At 37.2% G+C, this 25,821-nt stretch overlaps 1 protein-coding gene and 1 pseudogene across 5 annotated transcripts in view; one reads left to right on the top strand and one right to left on the bottom strand.

Moving 5' to 3' along the window:
• Nucleotides 1-25,821, bottom strand: part of MAP7 (microtubule associated protein 7) — a 233,538-nt gene that overhangs the window by 67,971 nt on the left and 139,746 nt on the right. For all 5 annotated transcript variants that reach the window (XM_074309743.1, XM_074309742.1, XM_074309745.1 and 2 more), the window contains exon 2: nucleotides 16,511-16,612. In XM_074309743.1, the coding sequence (XP_074165844.1) occupies nucleotides 16,511-16,612 (102 nt within the window). The remainder of the gene's footprint in view (nucleotides 1-16,510; nucleotides 16,613-25,821) is intronic.
• LOC141566822 (nucleolin-like) lies at nucleotides 17,355-18,704 on the top strand (annotated as a pseudogene).

The following is a 25,821-nucleotide window of genomic DNA, read 5'->3' as shown; positions in this document are numbered from 1 at the left end:
TGGAGGGAGTCGAATCTAACTCTACTTTTCAGGTGAGAAATTGAGGCCTCTATGAAGTCAAATGGGCCTACCATTTGAATCTAATTTTCTGACTCTATGCCCACTGCTCTTTCCATTCTAAAAATCTGAGCCTGATTGACTCACTTTTTTTCCAGTTTAGGTGATGAAAACTTAGAGAGAACAAGCAGGGTCGTCTGTTCTGTAACAGAAAAAAGCCCTAGAAATGCCAGATTCAGTTCTCTGGGATAGGAAGAGCTCTCAAAAGTCACCAAATCCAATCTCTCCATTTTTATGGATAGAAAAATTGAGGCCCTGGATCTTTTGATTCTAGAGCAAGTGCTCTTTTCACTGCACTACACTTCTTGTCCTATGCTTTTGTCTTGCCTGTCACAGATCATTACCTCAATGACTTTAATCAAATCTTTTCACTGGAACCTTCATTTCTTGCTCCATCAAAAGAAGGAATCGACATAGATGATCTGAGCTCTCATATGCCATGATTTTCTATGACCCCATTTTTAGTTACTCTACACTGTATCCGGTATTTTGTTTTCATGAAACATTTAATGAATGCATGGGACAATGGCAAGGGACAGTGAATATCTTGTGGGAGGCTATACAAAAGCTTGGCCAGAGAATTGCATTATTCCCCAAAGGCCAAGGTTATCTTTATATTCACTATGGCTACAGATACTTATATTTATATGGTGTTTTAGGATTATACATCAATTCTAGATATATTATCTCATTTGATTCTCAAAACAAGGTTTCAAAGACTTGTCTAAGGCCCTGAAAATAGGAAGTGACAGAATTTCTGAGGGCAAATTGGAGACCTGGTAATTATCAAGGGAGGGACAGCTAAGTGGTACAGTGGATAAATAGTGTATCAAACCTGAAGTCAAGAAGACTCATTTTCATGAGTTCTAATCTAGCCTCAGACACAAGTCACTTAACTCTGTTTACCTCAATTTCCTTATCTATAAAATGAGCTGGAGAATAAAATGACAAACCATTCCACTATTTGTGAAGAATGAAGAATGTGGTATAACTAAAAACAACTGAACTAAAATTGTTAAAGGAAACTATGGATGTGTAGAGGTGAGAGGGGAAATTTTGTTCCTTAACTTCAGAGGTCAACCTTACCTTTCTACATTGCAATGATCAGGACTATGAGTGTGATAATTCTTTCAATTCAATAAACATTTATTTAGCACCTACTACATACCAGGCACTGTGGCAAGTGTTGAGGATACAAAAGGAGGTAAAAGAGTTTACAATTTAATGGGGAAGATAGATAAGTATATGAGTATATACAAAGTATGCTACATATAAGATAAACAAGACTGAGAAAAGGTCATTGAATTGGTCAGCTAAGAGACCATTAGTCTGGAGACAGCAATTCCAGTGAAAGGCTTTAGAATGAGGAGAGAAAGTAGGATATGGGAGCCACAGGCAGTGTTTGTAGGCAATACGTGAGTCTGTAGAGAGGGAAAGATTTAAAATAAGTGAAAGAGTGGGGATGACAGGAGTGATTCTGATGTATAAACTACAAGGCTGAGAGAATAGGAGGCACAGGAGGTCTGAGGAAGGATGAAAAAATTTGGAATAGCTGCTGCCTTAAGTGGGAGAGTAAGTTGATAAGAGAGATTGAATAGGATTGCCTAGCAGCAATGAGGACCCAGTTATTCAACATAAATCTGTAGTGGATCCAATAAGACTGGTTGTGTGATTTTCTCCATCTTTCTTCTGCAGCACATATGTAGGAGTAAAAAAGCAAGGAATAATAGAAATGAGCCAAAACTAAGGTTTAGCTGAGCATAATCAGCCATTTGATAAGGAGGCGGCAGATTAAAGAAAGCAGAACAGTGTAAAGTGGAATTGGTTCACCAAGGAACCAAGATGGGGAGAAGAGGAGAAAGTACTAAGTATAGAGATGTCCAGAGAGAGAATTGAGGGATTAGGAGATTGGAGGTCACAGTGCTGATAAAGAGGGTTGTAAAAAGAAAGTATAAGGGGGGGGGGTGAAAAGACAATTGATCATGGTTAGATAAGAGGATTTCAGAATTCTTGAATGTGGAGATAGTACAACTGTGGGTCGAGAATATGCCCATCTTTGTGTGGGGCTGAGGTAGAGTGGAGGAGTTACTCCTTCCCTTCTTTTTTCCCTTCCTTCCTCCTTCCTTCTATCTTTCTTTCCTTGTTTCACTTGGACCACAAATAATACTTTGTTTTATACTTCTCTAATGTAATATACTTTACCATAATACAGAATATTACATAATAGCTGTATTAATGTCTTATCTTCTAGATAAGTTACACATATTAGACTTTAAGTTACACATACGTGATGTGTTCCTGGCCCCAGTGTCCAACAATCTCTTTTTTCCCCTATGCCAACATAGGCTAGAACAAGAATTAATTGATATTTCCCCCCCTTTGATTTTCTAATTTTTCTAACTGGGTTTTAGTCTGATTATGTTTTCTAGAACTGCTTAGGGATGGGGATAGTAGTTCTTGCTACCACTTTTACATCCTAGCTCTGTCTCCCCAATAATAATTGTCAAATCCAATGGCTTTTTCTCAGGCATCATTTAACTGAATGAAAATAGAGGAAGTCATACACCTCTGCTGGCTAAGTTACATTAAAAATTCATATTATCCAATTTCAAATGTGCCCTTACATCATTTGGAAATTATTTTATTCATCTCTAATTGATTCTCTATCTTACCTGCCAGAGAAGTTATTCTAATACTTTCTCTTCTCTTAAGAATCCCACAATTCCTCCTTCTCACTTGCTTTCAATTGAGAGCTACCTCTCAATAAAGCCATTCAACACAAACTCCTTCTTCCTTTCACTTCATTTCACAACCTTTTTTCCCCTCAATAGTATTTTATTTTTCCAATTACATACATATTTATACATACATTACATTTTAACATTCATTTTTATAAAATTTTGAGTTCCAAAATTTTCTCCCTCTCTCCCCAAAACAGTAAGCAATATATGTTATACATGTATTATCATTTTAAAACATATTGCCATATTAGTCATTTTGTGAAAGACAAAAGAGGACAAAAGGAGAAAACCACGAGAAAAAAAAAGCAAACAAAAGAAGATGTGAAAATAGTATGCTTTGATCCTTATTCAGTCTTTATGGTTCTCTCTCTAGATGTGGATGGCATTTTCCATCCCAAGTCTATAAGAATTGTCTTTCATCACTATATTGCTGAGAAGAGCTAAGTCTATTATAGTTGATTATCATACTGTGTACTATGTTCTCCTGGTTCTGCTCATTTCACCTCAGCATAGGTTTATTTAAGTCTTTGAGGTGTTTCTGAAATCAGACTACTGATTTCTTACAGAACAATAATATTCCATTACATTCATATACCATAACTTATTCAGTTATTTCCCAATTGATGTATATCCACTTATGTAGAGGGCTAGAACTCTGGAGAAGTATACTTGAAACAAGGATAGTTACAACAAGGTGTTAACTCAGTGGAATTGTTGAGATGATGATTCTCTAGTTCACCATACTAAGTACTAAGTACAGAAAGGTGAAGAACCTCTGACCTAGAAGTAGGCAAGAAGTATAGCAAAGGTCTTCATGTGTGTGTGGATAAAAAGATCAGTTGAAAGTGTTTGGAATGTTTAGTCTAGGGAAAGGAACTTTTATGGAGGATATGATAGCACTTTAAATATCTGAAGCATTGTAACAAAAAAGGAATTAGTTTTGCTCCCTTAAGTCTCAGATTTCAGAACTAGGGAACCATCATCTCATCAATTCCACTGAATTAACACCTTTTTTGTAAATATGCTTGTTTCAAGTATACTTTTCCAGAGTTCCGGCCCTCTACACACTTAATTTCCAATTCCTAGCCGTTATAGAAAGATTTATTACATTTTTGCATATGTGGATTTTTTTCCTGTCTTTTATGATCTCTTTGGATTATAGATCGTGACCCTGCTGGATTAAAGGGTTTTTATACCTTTTATACCACTTTGGGCATAGTTCCAAATTGTTCTTCAGAATGGTTGGATCAGTTCACAATTCCACCAACAATGTATTCAGTTCACATATTTTTGACACCATCTTCCACTGTCCTCCTTTCCTCTACTCTCTGAAAATGAGGTGGCCCTTCTTAATGAACCATCCTCCAAAATCTCCAGCAAACAGTAGCTTCAATCATCCCTTCCCCTAATCTTTAATCTTTTTTTTATCTGCTGGTTCCTTCTCTTCTGCATTCAAAAACACCCAAATCTCTTCCACACAAATAAGCTTTGCTAAATTTTTTTCTTAAGCTATCATACTACACTTTTCCTCCCTTAGGGGGAAAAAACCAAAGCTCTATAAATGCCTTTCTATACTCATTCACTCTATTTTGTTTCCTTTTACTCACTACTCACCTTTTTCCAGTAGGAATTCTGATCTTATCTCTCAACTAAAACTTCTCTAGCTATCTAGTTATCACCAATCTCTTAAGTGCCAAATCTAATGGTTTTCATCTCAATTTTCATTCTTCCTGACATGTGCAACTTTTTTTTTTTTTTTAAATAGCTTTTTATTACAAGATATATACATGGGTAATTTTTTCAGCATTGACAATTGCATAACCTTTTGCTCCAATTTTTCCCTCCTTCCCCCCATCCCCTCCCCTAGATGGCAGATTGACCAATACATGTAAAATATGTTAAACATGTGCAACTTACCACTCTCTGAATGCATTCTCTTATACTGAAGTTTTCAAACACTGTTTTCTCCTAGTTCTTCTTTGCTGGCTTTTTTTAGTCTTCTTTATTAGTTTCCCATCCATTTTATACATCTAACAATGGGTTTCCTTAAAGCTCTTGAGCTCTTTTTTTTCTTTCTAAATTCTCTCTTGAGCCCTAAGTTATATTATAAATTCACATTATCCAACTTCAAATGTGGCTTCACATCAGTTGGCAATCCTTTTACTTATCTCTAATTGATTCTCTATTTTACCCTCTTCTTACCTGTACCCTTATCTTATCCTTCTTCAAAGAAACTTCTCTCTTTTTTTTCCCCACAAAGTTCCAACAATTCCTGTCTCACCTGCTCTCATTTGAGGACCTTGTCTCAATGAGGCTATTCAACACAAAATCCTTCTCTTTCATCTCACAACTTTTTGATACCATCTCCTATCCTCTCCTTCTTTCCTCTAGTCTGTGACAATAAAGTGACTTTTCTTGATTGTCTTGAGCTCTCTTTTTTCCTTTCTTTCTAAATTCTTGCTCTTGCTCCCATAGGTTTAATTATCCTTCTTATGCAGAGGACTCAGAGATCTATATATCCAGCTCCAGGTTCTGTACTAGGCTTCAATTCCCCACAAACAATTATCTATTGTATATTTTATTTTTACTTTATTTTTAAATAATATTGTATTTTTTCCCAATTACACTTAAAAACAATTCATTTAAAAATTTTGAGTTTCAAATTCTTTTCCTCACTCCCTTACCCTCCATGAAATAGTAAGCTATTTGATATATATAATACATGTACAATCAGGCAAAACATATTTCTATATGAGTCATCCAATTGCACATTTTAAACTAGAAGTCTGAAATATCTCACATTCAAAATGTCCAAAATAGAACTCATTATGTTTTCCCTCCAACCAACTCTTCTTTTAAACTTCCATATATCTGTCCTGGGTACCATAATCTCCTAGGGCGAGATAGGTGGCTCAATGGATAAAGTGCCAGGCAAACCTGAATTTAAATCTGATCTCACACATTTACTAGCTGTGTGACTCAAGGAAAGTCATTTCACCTTGTTTGCCTCAGTTTTCTCATCTGTAAAATGAGCCAGATAAGGAAATGACAAAATTTGCCAAGAAAACTTGATATGGGTTCATGAAGAATCAGAGATGACTGAACAACCACTACATCTTCCCTGCATTTGCAGAGTCAGTGTTATTCCTGATTTCTTACTTTCTTCTATCCCACATATCCAATCAGTTGCTAAATCTTGCCCTTTCTACCTCATGGTACATCTCTTGCATTTAACGCTTTTATTCATCTGGCCATCACTTTAGTTGATGACCTCATCATCTTATGACTAGCTTTTGCAATGGCTCCTTAATTAGTCTCCCTCTTAGTTTACTTGATCATCATACCTGTCCCCACTTATTATGTTGTGGGTATAGAGTATGTGCCAGAGTTGTCATGGGCTCTCTACTCTCCCTCTCTCTGTGCATACTCCTCAACAATTTAACGGATTTAGAGATCTCCTTCAGGTAGAAAACTCTAAAATCAGCATGTAGATGAGGGATGGAGGGATGGAAATGTAGATTATAGCTGCGTGGCATTTACATATAAATGTCCAATCAACATTTCAAGCACAATATGTCCAAAAGGGAACCTATTAAACACCTCTCCATTTCTGCCCTGAGTAACAACATTCTTCTAGTCACCACTTTTTGCAATCTGAGAATCATTCTTGACTCTTCAATCATTCACTCTAGCCACCTTCCTCTCATCCATGGAGGTATTGTTGATTTCAGTTCCTCAGCATTTCTCACATCCACCCAAACCTTCAACACTTTTCACTCACACTACTGCGATAGCTCCTACCCTTGTCTTCTTGCATCTAGTCTCTCCTCTCTCTAATCTATCCTGTACACAAATTGATCATTCAGGAGCACAGATTTAATCATGTCATTTCTGAAAAAGCTCCAAGAGCTCTCCATTGTTCTTAAGTTAAAATAGCAACTTCTCTGGCATTCAGGATCCTTCACAGTGGGATGCTAGACCTTCCCAGGCTTCTTGTGTATCATACACTCTATTTTCATACTTTACACACTTTATTTTCTAGCTAATTTCCAGTTTGATTGCTATTCCCCATGAATGATTCTTTTATTTTACAAATAAAGAAAGCCAGATCCAAGATGGTTTAAAACAAAGCTAGTTGGGGGGCAGCTAGGTGGCAGAGTGGATAGAGCACCAGCCCTGAAATCAGGAGGACCTCAGTTCAAATCTGGCCTCAGACACTTAACACTTCCTGGCTGTGTGACCCTGGGCAAGTCACTTAACCCCAATTGCCTTAGCAATAAGGAAAAAAAGAAAAAAAAACAAAAACAAAAAACAAAGCTAGTTGGATATTATGACTTCAGACAGGTATTCTAACTTCCAAGTAGAACTTCTTTCCATTTTGCTATGTGCTCTTCCAGTTGGGTCAGACAAGATTCCCAAATAAACTTTCCTTTCTAGTACAGATGATAAGTAAGAAATGCTTCAGGAGTATAAACTCTAAGTAGAGGGGCAAGAAGTTCATCTCAACAGATGCCTGTCCCCCAGTAAGCCTCCCCTCCTCTTCAAATGACTGCCATTCATTGGGAAGTTGGAATCAGTCAGTAAAAGAGTTGGAAAATTTATTCAAGTTGTTGTTATTGCTGATTCTTCTTTCCTTGTCTATCTAAGTTCTCTTCCAACAGCCTTTATTACTCTTTCTTAATTATACTAAAATTCAGTTTTTTTTCCTCCCTTCCTTCCTTCCTTCCTTCCTTCCTTCCTTCCTTCCTTCCTTCCTTCCTTCCTTCCTTCCTTCCTTCCTTCCTTCCTTCCTTCCTTCCTTCCTTCCTTCCTTCCTTCCTTCCTTCCTTCCTTCCTTCCTTCCTTCCTTCCTTCCTTCCTTTCATCAAGACTGTCTTTCCAATAAAAAAGCTTAGGGCAAGAGGACCTGTTCTCTATGGTTCTGTAGCTGCCTTTTTTCTCTTAAGTCTCATCAATTCACTGTTGATCACTGAACAGACTTCCATCAAAGACATAGAAAGGAGTATTTCAGAGAACATAAGCTGCATCTTTCTTTATATCCAGGCTATCATTATGTTTTTCCCAGTGGGTTTTTAATCATTATTTTATGATTGTATTATGCTGTATACTCTCTCTCAGCCAAAGAACAATTTGTGAGCACATGAGCTGAGATTTATGTTTGTATTGTGTGTAGCTGCTTGCTTGTTTTGTACCCCAGCAGGACATACACCTAACACTTCAAATACTATATACAAATGAAATCTTAGTGAAATTATACAATCATTATTCAGCAAGGGTAGAGAAAGGCATAATCTCCCTTGCAATTTACTAAATGTAAAAATGCTTTAACATGATTTCAGAAAAGGTCATAAAAGAGATGGGCATTAATGAAATATTGAGCAAAGTAATATAAATAAAAATGAGTTATATCCATATCAAATTTTAAGCACTATATTCATTTATCAGCTATATCTAAATCTGTATTATGTTGCTTTTAACTGAATATTAGGGTGGAGGCAGAGCCATTACTAGTAATTTGACCTTAAGTGCAACCACTGTTCAAGATAAACACTACGAAGCAGGTCAAGAAGCATGAAATTCATTCTCAAATCTGATTTGTAATTCATGATGTGAAAATAAGACAAGGACTAATTAAGAAAAATTCAATTGAATAGGAGAGAGAAATAGTTATATTGGTTTTGGGTTATGATATCCAAAGTAGGAACCTGACAAACTCCAATATGAATGACCCCAATTGGGATATGAGTTCAAGGATTAACCAATCAGAAAAAAAAAGAAAGACTGGCCACTTTTTATCCTCTTATCACCAACAGAAATGTTCTCTCCATTTGCGAGTTACTAAACAACATTCTCCCACCCATACCCTATCCCAGAGCTGGTTAGTAGACATGCAAACTCTGAACTGTTCTCTTTTGACATTGGAGTTGAGCCCCTTAAGATGATGATAAAGTAAACCATGGTTTCTGGACCCACAAAGGAAAATTCTCTCTCCCTACCACAGAGGAATCATACTTTGCACCCCACATTACCCCACTGGAAAGTGATCCTCTGAACTCTGGGACAATGTCTGGTGAGTAAGAGCTTGTCTCTCTTCTCTTTTCAGTTTTGGTGAGACAAAATACACCACATAGGATGAGCAGACATGGATGAATTGTGATCTGCACTGCAGAGCTCATTTATATTATCTTCCCCTTCTCCAAATCCTAGCTTTAACAAGCCTCTTCAGACTTTTTCTTAAGGTACCGTCAAGGGCACCACAGCTTTCTAAGTCTCCTGTGCTTGCTCTATTTGCTATCTTTGATTCTGCACTTGGCTAAAACTATTCTTTTCCATGTTATGAGTTGTGGCTTCATCAGATATGTTATCAAACTTCATTTTTCTTTGCTGCTCTGCAGCAAATGATACTATTGACTATCCTCTCCTCTTAGAAATTCTCTTCTTTTGGGGTTGATAAAAATGAGGTAACTATGTCACCTATAAAAATTTTTATATCTGTGTACTTTAAAAGAAAAGTTAAAAGCAGAATCTTCTAACTTGCTTAAAATCTCTTCCAAATGAAAATAGTTTTTGAACCCATTTATTATTGTTATATCTATGACAACATTTACATAGCAATTTAAGGTTTGTGAAATGCTTAACATATACTATCTTTTTTTTTTTTCCTGAGGCAATTGGGGTTAAGTGACTTACCTAGGGTCACATAGCTAGGAAGTAGTAAATGCCTAAGACCAGATTTGAACTCAGGTCCTCTTGACTTCAGCATTGGTACTCTATCCACTATGCTACTTAGCTACCCCCTATATGTTATCTTGTTTGGTCTATTTGCTTAAAATATGATACAGAAACCTGTAAATAGTTTGCAAGAACATCTAATTGACTTCAGAGAAGAATGAAATGTACTAATTAGATTTCAATAAAAATCTTTGCATAATTAGATGGAATAAAAAACAAAGATCATCATTTAATAAGTGCAGCAATTATGCACTTTTTCCACTTGTACTTATGACCCAGGAGATACAGTGTAGCGAGCTGTCGTCTCTAGAAGCTGCTGGATCGCTCTCTGGGAAGAGATCTGCTGTGTCTTCTACTCAAATCTCTCCGACAGATTCTTCTTCCTGTAACGAACCGTTGTCTCCAGGCAGTTGCTGTTAACTCTTGTCCAAAGAAGTGACTTCCCTTCCTGCAGAGAGCTCCGTCAAGCCTGATGCAATTCAGAGTCTTTCTTCTTGAATCCTGGCTCTGAATTTCCTCCAGCTCTTATCCTTCTCCAGGCCGATCTGCTCTGCGCCCAGTGCTGTCCTCTCTTTTATTCTCCCAGAGAATGGGCGTGGGATAATGCAAGGGCTTCTGGGAAGAACCACCTCAGCCAATGAGCTTGCCCCCTCTATCAAGTCAACCTGAGTTCTCACCTTGTAACTATCCAGACAACCTCAGTTCTCACTTAGTAATCCTAACATCTCCCCCTTTCTTTTGATTTAGAACATAGGACAGTCATGACCTTGAAACATAAATCCATCAATATGGGAAGTATTACAGATAATTACATAAATTACATAAGCACATAGTAACATAGTAACGTAACACATGCTAGAAGTATATAACATAATCATAAATTGAAAATTTATAAATGTCCATAAGTCCATTGTCCATTAGTCTCATCTTGTGTGAGGAAGTCCAATGATTCCTGCTGGTTTTTAAAGTTCTTTAACAGTCTTCTTATTATCCATGCTCTTTCAGTGTCAGATGTTTCTTAGATCTTCTCCTTTATTTTGAGGCCTTTCTCTTTTTCTGTCTCTCTCTGATGGACAAGGCGAATATGACTCGTTGGCACCCATCTGATTCCTTCTCCTGCTGAAGAAATACAAGCAAACCCTCTCCCCCAGGCAGTTAACCTATCTGGTCCCTTCCATTCACCACTTTCTGGATCTCTCCACATCACCTGGCGATTATCTAAGGACAGTGGAGATGCTCTCACTGGACACTGCCCTTCTGGTGGGTTATAAAACCTGTCTGCTGGAGCCAGTGCATCTTTGTCAAAAATTAGAAAATTAATGGTATAGAGAACTAAATTTAGAAGTTCCCTAGGGCTACCTGTGGCTCCCCCTTTCTTTTGTTTTTGGAGGAGTGTCTTAATATCTCTGTTTCTTCTCTCTACTATTGCCTGCCCTTGAGGATTAAAGGGTATGCCCGTGGTATGTAAAATCTTATACTGTGCACAAAAGTGTGTAAAATGTTTGGATGTATATGCAGGTCCATTGTCTGTTTTTATTGCTTGTGGCACACCCATAATTGCAAAAGCCTGTATAAGGAATTCAGTGACCACTCGGGCTGTCTCTTTTGCTGCTGGCATTGCAAATGTGAATCCTGAAAAGGTGTCTACCACGACATGAATAAAAGATAGACGACCAAAAGATTTATAATGGGTCACATCCATTTGCCAGATTTCATTGGGTCTCAAACCACGAGGATTCTTCCCTGGAGGGAGTGTAGGAGCATGGAAAGGAAGACAAGCTGTACAGCTTTTTACTATGCTCCTAGCTTCCTCTCTTGTGATTCCAAATTGTAAACGTAAAGCTCGAGCAGCCTGATGATATTTAGAATGAGATTCTTGTGCTTCCTGAAACAAAGGACTACTGGCTAACATGGTTAGAAGGCTATCTGCCTTTGAATTTCCATCAAAAATGGGACCTGGAAGTCCACTATGTGAGTGGACATGCAAGATATAAATCTTGCCTGGATGTTTTCTCACTTGCTCTTGAAGTTCTTTAAAGAGCTGATAAATATTGGAGGCTGCAAATTTTATTTGGGCTGTGGCAATTCTTTGTACTACACCTACTGAATAGGCTGAATCAGTAATTATATTTACGTCTCCTGGGTAATAAGTGAGAGCTAGCATGATAGCAAATAATTCATTCTGTTGAGTGGATTGAAAAGGAGTCCTGATTACTCTCTTTATGGTTAAATCATGAGAGTATATGGCACAAATATTTTCTTTGGAGGCATCTGTAAAGATTGTTGGTCCTTTAAGAGGAACCTTAGAAACCTTTTCTTCAAAAATCCATCGCCAATTATGTAGTAGCCGGGTAATCTTTAATGGAGATCCATGTGCAAAATTTGGAGCGGTGGCCAATAAAATTTGCCATTCTGGGATGTTCTCACAGCATACATTAATCTGTGTGTTAGTATAGAATGTGTATATTTTTTCAGGACTTATCCCAGATAATTGTGTTACTCTCTTAATAGCCTTTAATAAAATCCTAGCCACAAGCACTGGGTAAGGTGTAAGGCTTTGTTCTGGTTGTGCTGGGAGGTTCACCCACTCAATCACTCTGTCTCCTTGATGAAGGACTGCTGTGGGTGCCTCTTTTGTAGCAAAAACTGATATTTCCAAGGGTTTTTGAGTGACTCTTTCAACCACATTGGATAAAGCCAGTTCAACTTCTCTCAAAGCCTTTTGTGCTTCTTTTGTAAGCTGGCGTGGTGAATTTAAAGCACTGTCTCCCCTTAAAATGTCATAGAGAGGTTGTAGTTGATTGGTAGTTAAGCCTAACACTGGACGCATCCATTGGATATCTCCTATTAATTTTTGAAAGTCATTTAAGGTGTTCAACTTCTCTGTTCTTAAAGAAAGCTTTTGTACTGTGAGTGTCTTAGGATATACTTCATATCCTAAATATTGAAAAGGAGCATGTCTTTGAATTTTTTCTGTAGCTATATGCAGTTTGTAGTACTTTAATGTTTCCATGGTCCTTTGTAGACATGCCTCTAACATTTGTTCCTCAGGTGCACATCCCAAAATATCATCCATATAATGTAACAATATTACTTTTGGAAAGGCTTTTCTTACTGGAGCAAGAGCAGCTGCAACATACATTTGGCACATAGTAGGGCTGTTTTTCATTCCCTGTGGCAAAACTGTCCATTCATATCTTTTATAAGGCTCAGCCAAATTAACACTAGGCACTGAAAAAGCAAATCTTTTCATATCCTCCTTATCTAGAGGAATAGAATAGAAACAATCCTTAATATCTATAACCCATAGAGGCCATTCTCTTGGCAACTGAGTAGGAGATGGAAGTCCAGGCTGAAGAGTTCCCATAGTTTCCATCTGTTCATTTACTCTTCTTAGATCAGTTAACATCCTCCATTTTCCAGATTTCTTTTTCACCACAAATACTGGGGAATTCCAAGGACTTAGAGAAGGCCGCAAGTGTCCTTGGTCAAGTTGTTCTTGCACTATGTCTAATAAGGCCTGAATTTTATCACTTCTTAAGGGCCACTGTTCTACCCACACTGGTGAATCAGTCTTCCACTGAATAGGAACTGGTGAAAGTGCAGGTAGGCCTTCAACAGCAGCCCTGCCTAAAAAGCCGAAGTGCTTATTTGTAATCCTATCTGTTGTAAAATGTCTCTTCCCCACAGATTGATGGGGATTTTTTCAACCACAAAAGGAGTAAAAGCTCCTGTTTCTCCTTCAAATACCCATCTCAAAGGCCTAGCACTAACTTCTGCTGCTATTGATTAAATCAGAGTCCTGGCCTTCTAAAGGTTCTTTGGGTGTAACATCAGCTGCCATCATGCCCCAAGTCTTTTTTGCCTGGGGCCCTGGACCTGGGCCCCTCATCCCATTTCCCTGAATTATTCTACACTCTGATGCCCAATGGAATCCTCTGTTGCATTTTGGACATGGGGTTTTAGGTCTTCTTTCACCCTGTCTTTTCACTGTATCTCCAAATCTACACTGAGCTCTTAGATGTCCAATTTTTCCACATTGAAAACATCTCCGAGTTTCTCTAGAAGGCCCTTGCCAGGAGGGACCCTGTCTTTCCACATTCATCATTGTCCGGGTGTAAAAAGCATTTGTTCCCACTGTAGCACAGCGTCTTATGATCTCCTCTAAAGAAGCATCTTTGTCTAATCCCCATATAATTCTTTTGCAAATCTCATTGGCATTTTCCTTAGCCAGATGTCTGGTCATTATTTCTGTAGCTGAATTTTCTCCAATAGTTCTTTTGACAGCAGTTTGCAAACGTCCCACAAAATCTGCAAAAGGTTCATTGGGACCTTGCTGTATTTTAGTGAAAGCCTCTCCATGATCTTTCTGTCCAGGAAGGACACCCCAAGCTTTTATTGCAGCCTTAGCAATTTGTTCATATATTGTCATGGTATAATCAGTCTGTTCTGAATTCTCTCCATACCGACCTTCACCAGCTAAGTGCTCAAAAGTGAATTGTGTGTTAACTCCTATTTCCAAATTGCATCTGACTTGAATTTTACATAATTCATGAAATTCCGAAAGCCATAATAAATTTTCTCCAGGTTCCAGGCATATCCTTGCTATGGATTTCCAATCATTTGGGGTTAGGACTTCATAAGACAAACCATCTAGTAACATTTTAACATAAGCTGATGTAGCCCCATAAAGGGTACAACCTTTTTTCAAATCCTTAATTTTATTCAAATCTAAAGGTGCATATCTTCTCATTTTATGACCTACAGAATCAATATTTTCAATCACAGGATATGCATGTATAAAATCACTTATATCCTGTCCTTCTCTCTTAGCTTTAACCAATGCTTTTTCTAATCTTGTCATAGGCTTAGGCTGCTTCACAGGCAATTCTGTTTGTGTTTCTGCCTCTTCCTCTCCTTCTTCTTGCTCCACCCATGAAGGGTTAATTGAGGGAGGAGATGGGAGGTGCTCCTGTTGCTGTTGCTCAGAATTGTACTTAACTTCATTGTTATCTGATTCATCCTTTTCACCTAGTTTAGTTGACACTTCCCCATTTTGCTCCTTCATCTCTTCCTTTAGAATAACATTGTTTAAAGCCAATTGGATTACATTGTATATATGAATTGTATCTTTGGAAATTGAGTTTGGCCTGGAATTGTAGTGTTCACCTAATTGCTTTCCTACTAATTCCCATTCATCTGGATCCAATTCTTCTTCCAGAGAAAAAGAAGGACATATAACCTTCACAGTTCTTAAAAGTTCACTAATCTCCTCTAAAATTATAATCAATCCTTGGCTTTTCATAACCTTGATGATGCTCTCTAAACATTTTCCTTGAACAGAAGGTGTTTGCCCCATTTCACTATAAGAGATTCCTGGTTTAGCCCTTAACAAGTTAAGTTCCTTATTTATCTATTAGCACGCTCACTTAATCTTTAACAAAGTTTCCTTGTTACTCACGGTTCTGGGTCAGAGAGACTGAGATCTAGATCGGAAGCTTTTCCACTGGAATCAGGACCGTGTCTGTCCCTGTTCGGGCGCCAAATTGCGAAGGTCTGGTCTAGCTCCTCTTGTCAGGATAAGCAAAAGTCCTTGCCCCACGTTGGGCGCCAAATGTAGCGAGCTGTCGTCTCTAGAAGCTGCTGGATCGCTCTCTGGGAAGAGATCTGCTGTGTCTTCTACTCAAATCTCTCCGACAGATTCTTCTTCCTGTAACGAACCGTTGTCTCCAGGCAGTTGCTGTTAACTCTTGTCCAAAGAAGTGACTTCCCTTCCTGCAGAGAGCTCCGTCAAGCCTGATGCAATTCAGAGTCTTTCTTCTTGAATCCTGGCTCTGAATTTCCTCCAGCTCTTATCCTTCTCCAGGCCGATCTGCTCTGCGCCCAGTGCTGTCCTCTCTTTTATTCTCCCAGAGAATGGGCGTGGGATAATGCAAGGGCTTCTGGGAAGAACCACCTCAGCCAATGAGCTTGCCCCCTCTATCAAGTCAACCTGAGTTCTCACCTTGTAACTATCCAGACAACCTCAGTTCTCACTTAGTAATCCTAACAATACAGTACTGGGACTGAAGTCAGGAAGATGGATCTTTGTGACTTCATATCAAATCTCACATACTTTCTAGCTGGGTGACCCTAGGCAAGTCATTTTGCCATTTGCCTCAGTTTCCTATATGTCAAATGAGCTAGAGAATGAAATGGCAAACCACTCCAGTATCTCTAAGAAAACTTCAAACAGGGTCACAAAGAGTTGGATACAATTAAACAACAAATATACATAATTAATCAGTACCATTGATAATCTCTAATGAGGGGAACCCACTACCCACAAAGCAGCAATTCCATTTTTGATAGAAGTAATTTTTAGAAGATTTTCCTTATATAGAACCAAGATCTGCCTCTTGGCAATCCCAACACATTAGTCATAGTTCCACTTCTAACTGATAAGCAGAACAAATCTAACCCTTCTTCTATGACAGTCTTCTAATTACCAGGTAATGTTATCAAGTTCCCCCCAAATTATCTCTTCTTTAGGCTAAATGTCTTGTGATCTTGATATCAATGGTGCCATGGTCTCATAATCCTGACTGCCAACAGACACTCTCAAAGTTATAAATATCTTTCATAAAATACGGTAGTGTCCAGAACTGGAAAGGGCAGATTAAAATGGAGCCTTCACCTTCTCTGTTTTGGAACTGCCTCTCATTGCAGCCAAAATTAGCAACGCTTTTTTGACTGCTATTTCATACTATTTATTCATATGAAGTTTATGGACTGGTGATCTGTGGAACTTTTTCTTCTTGTGAATGGTGGTCTCACCCCATCTTGTCTTTGAGAAGTTGATTTTTCTTTAACTCTTTAACCCTGTGAAAATTTATTTTCACAGACCTATTGCCCCCAGTTCAGACGACATCTCCCTGTCCAGTCCCTAGTGTTGTGGGCTACTCAGTGGAATTTTGGCTTCAGTCTCTGGATTGGCTTACCTGGTTTGTTTCCTGGTACATTACGATTTTGTCCTAAAGCAGCAGAGGTGGGGCGGCCAGGTGCAGGAGACTTCTTATCTTGCACTTGGGAGTTTTCAGATGCTACAAAGATAAAGAGATAAAAAGGAGACATGTTTAATCCCTTACTATAAAAACATTATTATTTGAGAGTTTTGTTCAAATTACTCTAATTGGGCCCTCACTGTAGGAAGGTTTTAATTTCTTCCTAACTGATTTACCATTCCACTGCCCACAGAAACCATTACACCTTCTCTTCCCTCTTCAAACATTCCAAAAGTCAATTGGTCAGTATATAGTTTGTAAATATTTGCTTATTGAATTCCCCTATTAGATTGTAAGCTCTTTGAGGGCAGGAACTATCTTTTGTCTCTTTTTGTATCTCCAGTATTTACATGATGGCTGGCACATTAAAAATATTTAAAAAGAGGCTTATTGACCAAGGCCAACCCTTTTACCTGGGTTCTTGATCCCATCCCTTCCTTTCTTTTCCAGTAGATTATCCTTTAATCATACTCTCTCTTTAATCAAAATACTGTTTCCTTTCTGACTGAATACAGACAAACTTATATTTCTTCCATCTTTAAAAAAATCATCATTCCCTCAATTATAATCCTATATTTCTCCTCCATTTTCACCACACTTGTAGATAGGTGTCACCAGCCAAAAAAAGCCATTATTGCCATCACACCTGCCAAGAAAGTGGTGATCCCAGCCAAAGCTGCCATTATGCCAGGCAGGAAGGAAGCCATTCCATCTAAAGCAGCAGCCACCTTGACCAAAAATGGGAGGAATGTCAAGAAAGAGGGCAATGAATCTAAATAAGATGACAGTGAGGATGAGGAGGATAAAGAATTTGAACCACACAAAGCCACAAAAATGTCAGCAGTTCCAGCCAAACAAGACTCTGAGGATGAGGAGAAAAAAAAATGAAGTAAAGATGACAATGATGAGAATGAAGATGAGGATAAATATAAAGAAGAAGCTATGGATACCATACTTGCCTGAAAAAAGGCTACTTTTGTGAAATCTGGGTAAGTCCAGAAATCAAAGAAGGAAGATGATGACAAAGAAGATAAGTAGGAAGAAGAGAAAGTGCCCATCAGAGAAAAAACTAGAGAAAAGGATGTGGGCAAACAGAAAACTCTCAAAGCCAAGAAACAGAAACTGGGCACTGAAGTATCTATAATATCACCCTTTTCATTGGTAATCTGAACATCAACAAAACCACTTCAGAAAACTGGCACCATGGACTTTTATGCCTACCTTCCTAAAAGACAGAGTTGTGGACATCTAAATTGGTACTTTTGGCTATTTGAATCAGCTGAATATGTGGAAATGGCTCCAAAGTCCTTGGCTATGAAAGTGGAAAAGAAAATAAAAAAATGAGAGGCGAGAATGTTTGTCAAGAATCTGCCTTATAAAATAAGTCAGAAAGAAATGTATATAGATGTGATTAAGATTAGACTGGTCTGTACCAAGGATGGGACACCCAAAGGAATCACCTACATTGAATAAAAGCATATGTGCATAAGATTAGAAGAGAAACAAGGAACTGAGAGTGATAGTTGGGCACTCATTCTGGACTACACAATGAAAAAAATTCAAAAACGAGAATTTGAGAGGTGGGAAGAATAATTTCTGAAGTAGGAATAATAGCAAGTCAGCAAACTCAGAGATACTGGTGCTGAATAACTGCAGCACCACTGAAGAAGGTCCGTAAGAGGTGTTTGAGGAGATGCCAATCAGCTTATTCTGGAACAACTATGGCTAAACTAAAGGAGGGAACATTCATTGAATTGGCCTCTGTCAAAGGCACTCAAAGGAAGCTGAAATTCTTGTACCAAGATAGAAATTGAAAGCAGAGCAATTAGGCTGGAGCTAAAGAGCCAAAAGAGAACTAATGCAGTACCAAGAAGCCAGTTCTACAAAACTTTGTTAGTAAAAGACACCACAGAAAAAACATTGAAAGATTAATTTTATAGCCCTGTTAGTGCCACGCTATTCTCTGAAAGGGAGTCAGGGTTTATCTAGAGTTTGGTTTTGTGGACTTCAATTCAGAAGAATATGCTAAAACTACGAAAGGGGACTTTGGGAAGATGGGGAGACTGATGGAAACAAAACAACTCTGGACTGAGCCAAACCCAATGGCAGTTATGGTGGCTTGAGTGGCTAAAGAAGCAGTAGAGGAAGCTGGGGGGCTGGGGTGGCAGAGGCTACAGAAACTTTGGAGGTCAAAGAGGAGGAAACAACACACCATAAAGAAGGAAAACATTTTGAACATATTCTACAGGGTTCTTCTGTCATCTGATCATTGACAGAACCTTCTAAGAATGTCCCAGGATAAATTGGCCGTGTTTTCTTGGAAAAATTCGGATGACATTTCAAAAGAAGGAGCATGTTGGTTTTGACTGTATGGATGTTCCATGTAAATGCTTTGTAAAAACGAATGAAGGATTTAAGCATTTACCTTTTTATTCATGATTTATCTTGTGTTTGTAACATTATATCCCATGTATAAAATTATTTCTCCCTATAAATATCTACAGTGATTCTTTTTTTGTTTCATTTTTACCGCCTCCCTTTTTTTTTTGCTGTAAAGAAAAATGTTAAATGTTTTCTCATGGTTTCTGCTTTAGCTGACTGTCTTAGGACACATTAAAAGGACTTTTTTTTGCCAGAAAAAAAAAAAAAGCATGTCATGTGGACATTTCAAACTCAGTATGTCTATATTAAAATTCTTAAACCCATTCCTCTGCCAAAATGCCTCTATAGAGGCATCATCCATTCTTCCAGTCTCATAAATTCACAACCATAGTGTTTACAACCTCATCACCTATTGCAATAGCCTACCAATTGACCTTTCTTGCCTAAGGTCTCTTCTCCACTCTAATTCATCTTTGATATAACTGCAAAAGTGATTTTCCTTACTCACAGAACTATGTCAGTTTCCTAGTCAATAAATTCCAAAGACTCTCTTTTGCCTCTAATATAACACACTTAATAGTGTGCTTAATAAGTGCTCACTGACTGACATAAAAGATAAATTGTTTGACTCTTAAGGGCCTTTTCATCCCCTGATCCTGACCTAATTTCTAGCCTCATTATGCAACACTCCCCATCTTCCCCTTTATGATTCAGACAAACTAGTCTTCTCATTCCTCAAACATTCACTTCCCATTTCTGTATTTATCCTAGCCAACGCTTATGCCTAGAATGCACTCCCTTGTCACCTCCATCTTGAAGAATCCCTTATTTCAAGAATCAGCTCAAGTATTATTTCTATATAATACCTTCCCTAATCCCACTTGCTAATGTACTCAATTACCCTATATTCATTTTATATATACCGACATGTTATTTCCCTATGACTTATTGCAAGTTCCTTTAAAGCAAGACTATTACCTTTTTTTTTTTCCATATTTTCTCCAGCACCTAGGACAGCAACAGGTAATGTTCAGCTAAGAAATATTTGTTGATCAACTGATCTTGATTGTTACCAGATGGTCTCAAATCCCTCTTTTGCTCCACAGACCAAAGCCTACCTTCTTAATTTTTTTTATTAAGATGGTTTTTATCTTTAATATAATTTCCCTAAGTCATTCAATTTATAAACAATATAAGACTCCAATCTTCTAGATGGCAAAAGGCTAGAATCTACTAGGCTTAGAATCAGAAAGAACTGAGTTTAAATTCTACCTTAGATTTTTACTAATCATGGAATCCTGGGCAAGTCACTTAATTTCAATTTCCTCATCTTATCAAATGACAATGGGTGGACTCAGTCCCTTCAAAGATCCCTTTCTTACTAAAGAGCGGAAAGAGACATATATGTGCCAAACAGCTCTTTTTGTTGTAGCTAGAAACTGGAAGATGAATGGATGTCCATCAGTTGGAGAATGGATGGGTAAATTGTGATATCTGAAGGTTATGGAATATTATTGCTCTGTAAGAAATGACCAGCAGGAGGAATACAGAGAGGCCTGGAGAGACTTAAATCAACTGATGCTGAGTGAAATGAATAGAACCAGAAGATCACTGTACACTTCAACAACAATACTGTATGAGGATGTATTCTGATGGAAGTGGAAATCTTCAACATAAAGAAGAGCCAACTCACTTCCAGTTGATCAATGATGGACAGAAATAACTACACCCAGAGAAGTAACACTGGGAAGTGAATGTAAATTGTTAGCACTAATATCTGTCTGCCCAGGTTGCATGTACCTTTGGATTCTAATGTTCATTGTGCAACAAGAAAATGATATTCACACACATGTATTGTACCTAGACTATATTGTAACACATGTAAAATGTATGGGATTGCCTGTCATCGGGGGGAGGGAATAGAGGAAGGGGGGGATAATTTGGAAAAATGAATACAAGGGATAATATTATAAAAAAAAAATATATATATATATATAAAAATATCCCTTTCTGTGCCACATATATAGTACTATGATTCTTGCCCTTTCAGTTAGGATTCAGACTGGCATATAATCTAAATTGTGAATTGCCTAAAAATTGTAATGTAGAATAAGGTCAACATAGATCATAAAATCTAAGTATAAAGCTGTCTTCAAACATTTACCTTAACATCATATATTTGCTAATGGTTTGTCCTAGCTGCTAATGAGTTCCCAAACTGGACTTAAGCAGATGAAAGTTAACACTTAAGCTGCTGACCAAAGGCTAAAGGTCACCCTGAGCTAAATGAATAGAACTCTGAGCCTGGAGTCAAGAAGATTCCTCTTTATGAGTTTAAATCCAGTCTTAGACACTAGCTGTGTAACTCTGGGCAAGTCACTTAACCCTATTTGTCTCAGTTTCCTCATCTTGTCTTTGCCAAGAAAACTCCATATGTGGTTACAAAAATCAGACATTACTGATGTAATTACAGACTGAACAAGAACAATAAGAAAGATCATCCTGTACATAGTTGGGAAGGCAGGAAAGAGTTAAAAATGATGCTAATAAAATTAGGAAACTTCCATTTATGTGTGGCACTGCATTAGAAGGAAAGCTAAAAAGTATAGACAACATCAAAATATATTTGAACTGTGTTGTTAGCTGCCAATTCTGGAGTTCCCTAACCAACAATTCTGGCCTAGATAACCCTCCAACTATAAAGTCAACAAATTCAATAATCCAGTTATTTAAACAGTAATTGTGTACAGAGTTCTGTGATAGCTGCAGAGGGAAAAGTCAATTTGTGATAAGAAATTGTCCTTGACTCATGGAGCTCACCAGGTAGTAGCAATCCCTAATAAAATTGTGAGTTGACTGTATTAGGAAGTACTATTTCTATTTTGAGGTTAAAAAACCTTTCCTCTTATTTTCCTGATTAACCTAATAAAAAGACCGTTATTAGACCAAAAACGTATGTAAATATATATGTATATATATACTATTATCCTATATATTATAATAGATTTTAAACTTCATGAGCAATCCTTTATTATACTATTATGAAAAATGCTTATTTTATTCTACAAATTACAAATAAAATAAATAAAATTTTTGAAAATAAAACAAAGATTATTGCTAAAGAAAAATTCAAATTTAAAAAGTAAGCAGAGGACAATAAAATTCAGACAATACACAGAAATATAGAGAACTTCACTTACAAACATTTCAGGTTTTATAAGTAGCCACTGCCGGAAAAATGTATAATAAAACTTTTACTTTACAGAATAATTAGAGAGTGTGACATTTTTTTTGGGGGGGGGGGAATAGAAGGCTAGGTAGGTTGGGCTCATAGATATAAAATTTGAAAGGGATTTGGTCATTTAGTCCTCCCTTTTACAGATGAAGAAACAAAGTCCTTCAAAGATAAAGCTTCTTATCCAAGATCACGAAGGAAGGAGGAGGTAGATCAGGGACTCAAAGCTAGATCCTAGCACTCTTTCCACTGCATTATAATGTTTGTATTCTAATTAGAAATCCCTTTCCAAAAGATCTTTATGAAATGCATTAATTCACTCCCTGCCTTGGTTAAAAAGTAAAACAAATTTGTAGATAGGTTTATAACTCTTCCTCTTGAGGTATGAGATCAAGACTGCACATAAGGCTACCCAAGAGGTCAAGAGGCAGAGTGAGATTTTCCCAAAGACAGAGAGACAGAGGGATAACTCAGAGAATAAAAGGATAGTATTTCCATTTTATTAATTTTTTAAAAATCATATTCTAAGTCATAGTCCTAGATTTATATAAGAGCCCAGGGCCAGAATTTCCCACCCTGAAAGAGCTCAGTGCAGTGAGAGAATTGGGATAACTTGAGATCCTTTGGAAGCAGTGGTAATATAATGCTTCTGTTGGGAAAGCTTTTATATCAACACAAAATACCTTTTCCAGCCAGCTGGTAGCCTGGCCACCATTGGCTGGTAGCCAAAATATAGATTATAATTCCTAGCTGGTTAAATGACAGTCTGCTTCTCTGTTGGTTTCAGAAAAGAGAGGACAGAGTGAGGTGTAAATAAGTATAGCTTTGACATCCTCCTCATCAAGTGTACTTTTAAACACACTTATCATATTAGGACAAAATGTTTAATCTTTATCTGGAGTAGGATCCATAAATGCCTCAGTGCCACAAATCAGAATGATTGCTATTTAATACTATAAATGTAGAAGACATAGAGGAAGACAGAAAGTTAAAGGATCAGAGGATTTAAAGCATTTCCAATTTTCCCCTCCCTTATTTCCGATTTTTGCTGATAACAAAAGGGTATGAAAAATTATTTGCCACAATTACACAGGTACTAAAGTAGCATTGTCAGGATTCAAATACAGGTCCTGTGACATCAAAGTCAGTGTTTTCCTCACTATATCATTCTACTTACTATCCCAGTCTCTTCATCAGGTACAAAGTGTTTTTGTTTAAATTAAATAAAGCCCCACTACTGACTTAGTTTGGGCCATTTATTTCTTTCACTCACAAAGCAAGTGCAGAGATAGGGGAATTCAATTAATTGAGTATTCTAGTTAGTTGGATTCTGGCCTACTGGAATTTTACTGTAATTGGATTCATTTGGCCAGATCACTATGCTCATCTCAATTGTGTCCTATAAATCATGTAGGTTAGAAGAAATGTTTTTTTGGACTTACCAGAACGCTTTTCTAGGTCAGAATGCCCACTCATAGATGTTCATAACAAGAAAACTTTTTTTTTAAAGTCTAAACTATTTTTAAATGATCTTGTGCCATAGATATTTTGAGTCATAAAGCAGAAAGATCATTGGCATGCTTCTGTAGCCCAATTTTCTATCAGTGGCTCACAGGCTTTATTTTCCAAGAACTAAATTTTATAGGATCACTTTCAATTTTTTTTTATATCAATCACCAGATTGTGGAATCAGCCTCCAGAACTTATGTTTATTCAATTCTTACAATTTCTTGTCCCTGATTCCTTCCCCTTTGGATACTCAGTTAACACCACAGAAGAAGTGGATATCAACTAACAAAATTTTAGCTTTCTTTTGCTCTCCTTATGTTCTGTACTCAGGGATGGTTAGCCCCATCAAAACTGCAAAGCAGAAAAAATTGGATTTGTGTGTTCTTTTATTTACACTAAGGTATTTCTACCATAGGCCATTCTTATGATGCTACTTAGGTCACAGCTACACAACCTGCATAATGTGAAATGAGGGACAAGTGCTGTTGTTACTTTTTATAAACACACTTGTATTGATGCCAGAAAATTCTGCTCTCTCTGTATATTTTTTCTTTTGCGATGGTGGTGGTGGAAAGAAATGAGTCAATTCATGTGGGTTACAGTGAAGAATCTAAAGAACTAGACAGAATTCAGTTTCCAAGTATTTTTATCAGTGGCTTTCAATTTTCAGGAAGGGGATGTTCAATTTTCAAACTTTGACTAGCACTAGAATCAGTTTCTGGATCTACTTAGGGTCCCCTCTGCAGTGCCCCACCTAAGTTTACTTCCTGCTCTTTCTCCTCCTGTTTGCTGAGGCATTTCATCCATTCATTCATCACAGTTATTGGACTTAACATGATACTCTATAAATTTATCAATTTGATATCTTCACTGTTGGGACTAGTTTCTTTCTTTTTAACTAGAAAATTGAGTCCATGTTAATAAAATAATGGAAAATATGTTGTATTGTTATTTACATTTTTAAAAGGGCCTTCTTGAAACAATACTGTAATCACAAGGAATAACTTAAAAGATATGACTATCAATCACTGTGTCAGATAGAAAGGGAAAAGGTAGCTGACTATTCAACCTACACATAGAGCTAGATTTTTAATGACATTTTGGGTCACCATGGTTTGAAGAACATACAATGCATTATTAGTTTGACATCATTTTGTCAAAGCTTTTAAAAATTATTTAAGGTCCCATCTTAGGAAGTCTGAACAAAACTGTGGAATTATTACATTATGCTGCCATAATCTTATTAGAAACAATAATTTGTTATTTTGGGGAGAGTTCAGATAATTTTATTGTTTGAGAGCCAAATGACAACAAATAAACAAATAAATAAATAATTTAATTTGTAGTTTGTAGAATAAATTCTACAAAGCTTCTAAATTGTAGACTATTACTCCTAGAAATGGAAACATCCTCTTTAACCTTTAAATTCCTTCAAGGAACTTTCTAATATTATTTTTACGAACATCCTCCGACATCTCTTCTAGAGGAAACAAAGTCTCTGTCCATATTATATTCCATTATTGTTCTATCTGAGGTTAAAGGATTGAAGAAAAGATATAAGCAAACAAGCAATTTTGTAGTTTCCATCTTCTTGGTCTCTCATCTCTCTCCTCTTTCTTTCACTCTACTGTTTCTATGTCTCTTCATTCTTCGAGTGCATCTAATTTTTCTGATTCTGTTAGTCTATGGCAGGGGTTCTCAAACTACGATGCGGTCTGCTGAGGACATTTATGTGACCTGTCAGGTTATGGAAAATGGGCTGAGGGGCGGAGACAGAGTGTGCATTTTTGTTTTTACTATACTCTGGCCCTCCAACAGTCTGAGGGACAGTGAACTGGCCCCCTATTTAAAAAGTTTGAGGACCACTGCTACGGTGTATGTTTAGTTTGTCTCTCTCTCTCTCCCATTCTCTGTTTGTGTGCATTTCTCCCATTTTCTCTTTCTCCCTCTTTTTCTCTAACTCTTGGTTACACACTTGAAGAAATTAATATTGGAAACTCCTATTTAAATATAAAAACTGCTAATACAAATATCCAGATGCTTTGGAAATGAAAGTGCCTCTATTAATAAGACTGCTTAGTTGTCTAACTTATTGAAGTTATTATAACTTATTGAAAATTTG

This window comes from Sminthopsis crassicaudata, chromosome 4 (genome assembly GCF_048593235.1).
Source record: "Sminthopsis crassicaudata isolate SCR6 chromosome 4, ASM4859323v1, whole genome shotgun sequence".
Lineage (NCBI taxonomy): Eukaryota > Metazoa > Chordata > Mammalia > Dasyuromorphia > Dasyuridae > Sminthopsis > Sminthopsis crassicaudata.
Note: the sequence above shows the minus strand (reverse complement) of the source record. Positions and strands in the feature narration are given on the sequence as shown.